General features: G+C 40.8%; 1 protein-coding gene across 1 annotated transcript in view; it reads right to left on the minus strand.

Moving 5' to 3' along the window:
- LOC104491593 (VPS10 domain-containing receptor SorCS3-like) overlaps positions 1 to 9,934 on the minus strand; it is a gene marked incomplete at its 3' end in the record, with an annotated part of 133,212 nt that overhangs the window by 38,563 nt on the left and 84,715 nt on the right. Inside the window, exon 7 of the mRNA XM_010134043.1 lies at positions 2,795 to 2,884. Within this exon, the coding sequence (XP_010132345.1) occupies positions 2,795 to 2,884 (90 nt within the window). The remainder of the gene's footprint in view (positions 1 to 2,794; positions 2,885 to 9,934) is intronic.

Genomic DNA, 9,934 nt, shown 5'->3' on the forward strand with positions numbered 1-9,934 from the left:
TGAATATGAGCCAGCAGTGTGCCCAGATGGATAAAAAGGCCAACAGCATCCTGGCTTGTATCACGCAATAATGTGGCCAGCAGTAGGAGGAAAGTGATTGTCCCCCCTCTACTCAGCACTTGTGAGGCCACACCTTGAACACCCTGTCCAGTTTTGGGGCCCTCACTCCCAGAAGGACATTGAGGTGCTGCAGCACCTCCAGAAAAGGGAAACAATGCCGGTGAAAGGTCTAGAGCACAAGTCCTGTGAGGAGCAGATGAGGGAACTGGGGTTGTCTAGCCTGGAGAAAAGGAGGCTGAGAGGAGACCTTCTTGCTCTCTACAACTACCTGAAAGGAGGTTGTAGCGAGGTGGGGGTCAGCCTGTTCTGCCAAATAACAAGCAACGGGACAAGAGGAAATGGCCTCTGCTTGCACCAAGGGAGGTTTAGGTTGGCTATTAGGAAAAATTTCTTCACAGAAAGGGTTGTGAAGCCCTGGCACAGACTGCCCAGGGAAGAGGTGGAGTCCCCATCCCTAGAGGTATTTAAAAGACCTGTAGATGTGGTGCTGAGGGACATGATTTTGTAGTGTCTTGGTAGTACTGGGTTAATGGTTGGACTCGATGATCTTAAAGGTCTCTTCCAACCAAAATGATTCTGTGATTCTATGATTTCCAGAGCGGTGATGAGTATTGAAGCACTTCATCTTCACCACCATTATTAAACAAACTAACACTGGTTCAGCTAGCAACAAAATCACGGTGGTTATGTGGGACTTCATTTATCTATTTGTATCTACTTAAAATTTTCCCAGAGTGCCAAGGAGCCTTGATTAATTTCTTGGACTCTTTCTGTATCAAGAAACCATAATTCTGGAAGTCTCCCAAAGGACAGTGTGACCTGATTTTGGGGAAGAGTATTTGGGGGAAGATCAGGTTGATATTCTCATCCTGCTTAGAAGGCAACTTAATCCTCTGTGTGAGGTATCTAGATGAAAAGTTGGGGTTGATTAGATGGGGCTATTTCTAATAGACCTAACACACCTTACGAGTCTGGTATGGGGAGAAAAATACATTTGAGGGCCTAATTCTGCCTCAGTAAGTGCAATCAATAGGAGATTTGCCATTTCCCTCAAAGAAGGAACACTAAATCAAGAAGTTTGTTCTTGCCCAACAACTCTAATTCCTTAAAGATGATCCAACTTAGTCCAGCAGTGTGAAAATAAAGCAAAATACCCAATGACTTCAACCTGTTTTGACCAGTTACAATGAAAATATTACATTACCCTACTGTCAGCGTCACATATGTACAAGTCCAGCAGAGTTCATTAATCTACAGATGGCAGGGTAGTTATTACTGTACAGCAAAAACGTTCTAGTAAATAAGGGCAGCATAAACAAGCCTCCTTTATGTGGCTAGAAGACTTTGCCATGACACTTAGCTTAAAAGTACGTTTGATTTTTAAATGACAAAAATATCCCTGATTTTATACTACCCAACAATTCCAGAACAGAGTCACCAGCAAATCTGTCTTAAAACAGGCCAGCAAGCTGTGGCAGCATCAGTCAATAAAGCAGGAAAATCACAGTGCAGTCTTTCTCTCTACCCACTTATCTTTTTAATGTGGGGCAGCTTTCAAAGCCATTCCATAAGGGGAGAGCATAAATAACGGTTTTTCTCCCGACAAAATAGCAGCAGGGTGTCCAAAAGGTGTGTGGGGAGACGTTCTGAATCCCACACCACTACTGTGGAATGACAAACAAAAGAAACTGTACCTGTGCTATACAGATCTCGATACATTGTGGACTGTGATCAACTCAAATAGGAAGAAGTTGAGTTGCAACACTGGGAGTATGAGATGCAAATTTCTCACAATTTCTCTATTATTTTCAGGTACAAATTAAAGGGAATATGCCATATCTGGACTGCAGGCAGACCGTAGGCAATCAGAAGGGTAGATTCAGCCTACAAGAGAAGTCTAGCCAACTGTCTTACAATAATTCCACCAAAATATTCACTTGTGGAAGAAAGGTGAAGGCCATTACTGTTGCTTATCAGCCCTCTGTGGCAGCAACTCAACAGCCGTTCTGGAGTTTCAAAGAGCAGCAGTGGTCTCAACTGCTCATTAGGCTACTTAAAAACTTGTATCCAGCCAAGGCATCAGAAAGGCTGGTCCCTTCCATTATAGATGATCCCAAGCAATGACTACACCATGGAATTTGAGTATAATTCTAGGGACATAAAATGCTTGCTGAGCCTTGCATCATTTGATCTAGTAGAAAGCTAAGGTAAGGCCTAAGAAGGTAAATCCAGGCACAGATGTACGAGAAGTACTAACTTCCCTCCATTCCAGCTTTGCCAGTCAGCGTTAATCTTAGGCCATCTCAGTCGTCTCCAAAGCAGCATCATACAGTAGTTCTGTGTGTCCAAAGCATCAATAAGGCACACTTTTGGGAAGCCAACTCCACCTCCAGGACTTCTTGGGAACATCCAGCCATAGGAATGGGGTCAGTGGAGCTATTACACACTGTGCTTCTCTCGTATAGAGACTGCAGTAGTTTGAGCTCTGTTGTCTGGGGTACCTGTTCATTCCTATTTGCTCTTCACAGAGGAAAAAAGAAAACAGTTCTTCCTGAAACACTCACTAATCGAAGGCAGAGAGAGGTAAAGATCCCAACCTGTGCTTCAGAAAAATCATTCATGTAGCACAACAAACAGAGCTCTCTAGAGAGGAACCCCACTGAGGTGCTTCAGTACTGGGCAAGCTGTGCTACTCCAGATATTAAGTGCCTGTGTTCATACGTGGTGCACTCACCTTAGGAAGAGAGTATTTGGGCAATTTAATCTGCGCAAAAGGCTCCCGTCTGTATGATACATAGTAATTTGCTCTTCCACCAGCTGTCACCTGTGGAAACACCAAAGAAAGTGAGTGATGACCATCCCAAGACACTCTACACCGACACCTCCAAGAGGGTTTCACAGCCTTTCTTTCAGATATCTTTTCTATGACCTAAACAGCTCTCCCTAAAAGCATCTGTGTAACTCCAAAGAAATCCCAGACTTGAGAGGGCTGTAGTATTACTTAAACTGTAGTATTGAACTTTCCATTTTGCCTCTCATGCTTCAAATCTAGCATGATTTTAACGTCTCAGAAAAAAGGAAAAAGTTTAAGGTCTTGAGTGGAAGAAAGAAGATAACATGGTTCCAGCACAGCTACCTTGGGCAAGTCATTTCTCCTTTGCTTCTCAGCCTTGTCTGTTTGCACTACAAGTCCCTTGGGTCCAGGGTTGTTTTCCAGTAACTTTTTTACAGGGACTAACAGCAGAGCTTCACATTAGCACTATTTAATGCAAACAATTAAATGCAATGAATGCACTCTTGGAAAGCTAAGCTCTTAGCTAAGCTCTTAGATGTTCTTTGTCACTATGAAACTGTTTTTCTGAAATTGTACTCTGAATGAGGATGTGGGGGCTAACTGACAGACATCCAAATCTGAGGTTTTACAGACTGAATGAGCTGTAAAGGCTACACATAAATGCCACACATCGGTGAGATCTAGCCCTGAGAATTGGTAAAACACGGGATTTTAAACCTGTCACTAGTTGCTCTTGTTGTGGGTGTTCTTTCTGGCACCAGTTCAGGCCTGGCTACAACAAAGCTTACATGGGTGAATTTCCTATATTCTGCTGCTTTGGTAGACTTGCAGGTTTTAAGATACAACAATATACAAAGCACCTCCCTGTTATATGGAATGTTATTTGTTGGTGTCTTAAGTTTCCAATAAAGCTAATAGAAAGTTCCTAGATACACTTCCTTTTATCTGATATTTCAGAATAAGTCTACATGGAATATTGCTACAGCATCAATTATATTCTCAGCAACGCTATCACCTCTAGATAGTGACTCTCTTCCCTAGAGAAGCTGTCATTTGAAGGACACGGTATTACAGGTCATGAAATCTGATACCTAATCAACTCAAGATAATACTTCCTTTTATCTGACAGTGATATTTCAGAATAAGTCTACATGGAATATTGCTACAGCATCAATTATATTCTCAGCAACGCTATCACCTCTAGATAGTGACTCTCTTCCCTAGAGAAGCTGTCATTTGAAGGACACGGTATTACAGGTCATGAAATCTGATACCTAATCAACTCAAGATAAGGCTTCCCTATTGACAGTTTGAAGAACTGGAAATAAAGAAAGGTTTAGAAATAGGACAGAATTCTACACTAAGACTTCTCCTTCTGCTTGTTTCTCATTTTCACTTGTAATGTTCTCATAGCTGCATCTAATGCTCCCAAAACAAAAAAAAAATGACTACCATTATACCACACGCCACATAGTAAGGCAGTAGAATAAACCCTATCACAGCAAACAAACTCTACACAGACAACACATAGCTAAAGTCAGGGGGAAATACAGAGATGAAGATCTAAAGCGATTTAGCTACAACCTCAAAACAAGCCAGTGGCAGAGACAGGGAGAGAACAGGAGTGACTTGACTCTCACTTCATGTGAAGTGCACTGTCGATTAGCACAGGAGCATTTCAAGGTCCTGCTCTCCAGCTGTGAGGATGGTGAAAGGGCTGTGAGTGTTCTTTCTGAAGGATGTCTTTTCCATCTAATACTACCACATCAAAATCAAGTTTTCTCAGAGAGAACAGACTACGCTGTTGACTCACTCTTAGTCCAGCTCAAAGGCAGAAATTCACGTTTGCAGTAACTGTATCCTTCTATCAGCTGTACAAGCATTGGCCAAAGGATCCCACACTTCTAGGTCATATTACCTAAATATTATGGAGAATATTTAAATATCCCCTCTTGGTGATATTTCTGACCTCCAGAGGAAGATCCAAATTCTCAAAGGACATAACTGCCACATGATCTCATTTTACACCACTCTTGATTTCAGTACCAGATTCATTATTTGTAGCAGAGTCCACACAGGACTGAACTGAATGTGCCCAGTGACTACTTGGTAAGGACCCTGGGTTCAATATCCACCTCTTCTGATGGGCTGAGACATGGTCATCAACTTGTCTTTAAGATGAAGACAGGAATATTTACATTTTAATTGTTGTCATGACTAATTAACATTGGGAACAGCCCAACCATCTTCAAGTTACCCACATGAACACAGAGTGGTAGAAATAACAAGGGGCCATCAAATTCCTTCCCTGTGCCAAGATAGAATCTACTTCAAGTCTTGCACAGTCAAAAGATTTCACATAGGTTTTTTTGGCTTTATGTCAACTGGTACCAGGAGGATTTTTTCATTTGGGTTTGTTCGCTTGTTTATTTATCTGTTTTTTAAGGCAGAAAGTTAAGATTCAAACACTGTTTAAGTTCACTACGCATTAGCTTAACTCCCTTTCGGTCCTCTACCTGGACGGGGTCACCTTGACAAAGGTTGAGAAATAGAAACTTTTGTGGTCTATGGTCTTTCTGAGATAGTTAATATGAAGCCACCCACAATTTTGTTGGCAGGAGTTGTGTGAAGCTTTTCCCTGCCAGGACCTCATCTTTGCATGATTTACATGGACGGTTATAACAGGTCCAAAAAATGATCAAGCCTTCAATAAAGTTTTGGCAAGCACTGAGGTAGAGAATGAATTTTGGAAGGCTCAGCCTAATTTATTTTGATGAACTTTTCCTTTTCCTGTGAGCAAACTCTCCAACACTGTAAATACCAGAGATTATGACAGTGTTTTGCCCTCTAATGCCTTGTTTTAGTTCGTATTTGATGAGTGTCACACAATTATTTGCTGCGAGCTCATCTGTCATGCTCAGTACAGAATTAGCTGGGTTTGTCTTTTTCCTCCTCCTTTGCAAATGACTGGTTCGTTCATCTGTTTTTCTGGATTTCTACTTTATGTGTTTAATTGGGCTTCTAGCCAGTGGAAATGATTTATTTGGACAAATGTGTTTGTCATTAAACACATCTGTCTTTCCTAACCTGTGATCCTTCTTCCTCCCTCCACTCATGATCTATTACTTTTCTTTGATACCTCCACCTTTTGTTTCAAGACAAAAGTCTAGTCTCACTGACATCAGTTGACACTTAAGAACAGAAACATGAGAATTTTCTCTTTAAAAGCCCTGAATGTTTCAATGTGCTGGCTCATCCCCTCTCCTGACCTGCAACGAGACAGAGGACACTAAACATAGAAGACAACAAATATGTTCACAAGGCTGCAGAGAATTACAGAAAATCTGTCATGGAATCTATTCATCTCCATAATTAGTGTGACATGTCTACAAACACATTAAGGTATTTCTCATGTTTAATGACTTAATGTGATTCTTTAAGGGCAAGTTTTGTTTCTCTTTTTTTTCCCTTAGATAGATGTTCATCTAAATGAAAAAAAGGTGTCATCCGGAAGAGTTAGGAAAGCCAATGGAAAGAGTTATGAGTGCCCAGAATGTAAAGACACCCTAAATGACATCAGGAACTGTAGTCCACAGTGACCAGCCTTTCTTCTCATCTTCCTGGCTAGCTGATGATGTGACCTGTAATTTCCCATGTGAGGCAGGTATTGATATAACAAACACAGAACTACCAAACCTCTGAAACGATCCTGGGCTAAGCAAGACCCCATCTGCCTCCTGCTGCTCAAACAACTTGCAGAAAGCCTAAAGGAACACACACTGATGCTGAGAATGACACATCACATATAAGAGGCACAGCCTTGGTGGAGAAACAGTGATAGCATACAGATAGCAAACACTTCCTAAGCTAATGTCTAAAAAGAGGATGGAGGAGGCTCTTTTTACATTGTTGACCAGCCTGGGTGGTGTACAACAATCCCAATCACTTGCCCTGCACAGAAACAGGGCATTTCTGTCACTGGAGCAGGTCATCTCCTTTTTACACTGTTGATAATATTCAAAGCAAAAGAGAATTGGCAATACAACAGATCAATCCACAATGACAAGACATGTTTCGATGTTTGTGATTCCTGCAATTTAGCTCCCACTTTAAGCATTGTAAATGGTGACTCTGTCCATTACAGAAACAAATGGTAAAGTTCCTTGTCGATAGTAAGTAGTTGATAGTACATAGCTGATGTTATTTTCAATAAACCCCTCACTTCTTTTCCAAGGTGACTTCCTCTGCTTGTAGAGTTCCCTCTTTACCAGTAATAGAAAATGAGTTGGTAAAAGTCAAAAGCTGAAACACTGTGTCAGTATCGTAACAGCATCCCAGATCTGGGTTCTCCTTCTCCACAGGATGCCCTGGCATCCCTCCTTGCTCCTTTAACTTCGGTTACCCTTTCTCCTTTTTCTGGGCATAAAATATCCTAAATCAAATTGTGGATTAAAGCATGGAGGAGTGATGACGAGTTAAGTAGGCCGGCTGCTGCACTCACACCTTTAACAAGGGATTTCGGTGTTCTTCAGAGCCAGCTACTGTCTATGCTTTGCACAGTTTTCCAGCTTGAGGACTGAAAAATTGTGCCTCCTCTCACAGGCCTAACCACAATGCCAGTCACAAGAGATTCAGAAGATGAGGAAGAACACATTTGCACAAACCTAGTCTAACGGTCTTCCTTCTTGATGGCCCACCAACTTCCAGATACTTCTGCATACTGAGGTTCTCCACTGAAGCAGCATAAATCACATCATGATAGGTACCATCTAACCTGAATTGTTCCCCTGTGTTTTTTGTTAGCATCATATCCTCTGCACAGTCACTAAAGCAATATGCAATTACCTGAGTGTGCTGCACAGACATAGACAGATTAGTGCTTCTGTGCAGAAAGTGCCCTCAAGCCAACTGGTAGCATTCAGCAGGCTTTGAAGACATGCCACCTTTCAGAGTGTCAGATGCATCACTGAAAATTTGCTAAGACAAAAGAGCATTTATTATACTGGGCCAGTCCCTCTTTGCTTCCCTTTCCCCTCGGAGCTATGACGACTCAGCTATAGGACAGTCATCTTGAGTGAAAATACTGGATTTGTTTTAAAAGCAACTCCTGATGCATGGTTACACCAAAACATGAGTCATGTTAGAGCTGAAAATGCACATTGCCCACACAGAAAGCATCTTAAGAGAAGAGCAGACCTGTACACATTAAATCGGCCTTTGAAAGATTTCAGAAGCAACATATGAGTTTGCCAAGGTAATCCTTTACATCTCCAGCTGCAGATGCTGCTGATAAACCAGACAACATGCGGGGAGGGGAGAGAGTAACAAAAGGAAGTACAGCACAAAAAGCCCTAGAAAGAAAATATAAAAAAAATAAATAAATGAAAATGTTAATAGTTTTTTATCAACACATATTTTGGTTCAAGTTCCAAATCTGATGTTTGGCACAGCAAAGATGAAACAGTGCTAGAAAGGGATGAAAAGCACCCAGCAGTGAATAGGAAAGCAGCTAACTACTTACTGCCTGTCTTGCTTTAAGAAGAGCTTTTAACTAGCACTTGGGAGGCACTTTCTTTCATCTGTGTGGATTAATTTCCCCCACTGGAGTGCTGTCCAGCATTTTAAACAGGGGCAAGCGAAGATCAGCTGTGGCAGGCATTATTCACCAGTAAAACAGGTGTAATCATGTTCATCATTTAAACGTCTTCATCCTATTAGTTTCATAATAAGCTTTTAATGATTTCTTCAATAAAAGACTCAAAGACCAAACCCTACATGTTGGAGAATGCTCCATTGTCCCGCCAAGCTGTTTTATCTACCATTGATTGCAAAGATAAAAATCAATCGTAGCTAAGCAGGGTGAAGTTAAAAATAAATTGCATGGATTGATTTCTGTAAAGACCTTTGGCTCCTAGTTAAAAAATGGAGGAAAGAAATTTATATTTCAACATGGTGTATTTAGCGTCTATGAAAATAAAGAGAAGGCTCTAGACTGGAAATCAAAGTTTAATTTCTCCTCTCCCACCTTGTTTCACTGCTGAGAAGTTTCACATAAAAAAACCCCTAATAACAATTTTTCCTTTCTTTATTCCTGGGGAAGTTTATTCCTTATTTATGCTTTTAAATTGAATTCTTGAGAACTGAAGTCAGGAATCTGTATGAATTGACATAATCTCAGCTGTGGCTGCTGGTTGGAATCTACTCACCTGGTAACTGATTTCAAATCAGCAAATATGCTGATTTAGCCTTGTCTTAAATATCCAATCAACTTGAAACACACTCATGTCCTACTAAACATAAGCACTTCCAGGTTTTCCTAAATAACCACAGTTACACCCAGTAATGGTAATAAACTACTTCTCTGAGCTAAGCTTAGGCATATTTAGTTTATAGAACTAGGAACTTTTTTCCCCCTTTATAAAATCTTAAAGAGAAATGTTCCCCCACCCCATTTCTAAGGCTAATAAATATTTTTCTTTTTACTGAGCCTGAAAAAAAAAGTTCTCATAAATATATCCACTTTGATTAAAACAGAATTTGATTCAGATTAAAAAAAAGAAGGGAATTTTCTACAAAAGCCATTTTGCATCAAACAACGTCAGCTATAAATTCAGAAAATTTTGGACACACTCTGATGATACTTCAGACATTCAAAAAGGGCAATATCCATAGCTTCTAGAAGAAGCTATCGGTGACTGTGGGTGAATATTGACATCTGCATATTTTTAAGGAGACTTTCTGATGCATAAGAAGACTGAATTGGTTCAAGAGCTTTTGGCAGAAGTGCTTGCTCCTCTGAGCCAGAGGAATTATTCAGATGTGTATTGTAAGAGTCACACTTAGCTGCACCACAGAACATCTGGAGAAATTCTGGGTTTGCTCATTCTCACTCTCACTAGTGCAACTCTCTGAATTAAGCAAAAGTCTTCTAAGCACAAAATTACTTCAGAGGGTGAAGAAAAGCCAGATACATGATCAGTAAGTTTTGACTTAAACTCTCTTCCCAGCTGCCCTCACACTCCTTTCTTTCTTCATCACATCAATCTCAGAAAAAAAAAAAAAGGGGGGGGGGCGCACCAG

Source organism: Buceros rhinoceros, unplaced genomic scaffold, assembly GCF_000710305.1.
Source record: "Buceros rhinoceros silvestris isolate BGI_N320 unplaced genomic scaffold, ASM71030v1 scaffold4634, whole genome shotgun sequence".
NCBI lineage: Eukaryota > Metazoa > Chordata > Aves > Bucerotiformes > Bucerotidae > Buceros > Buceros rhinoceros.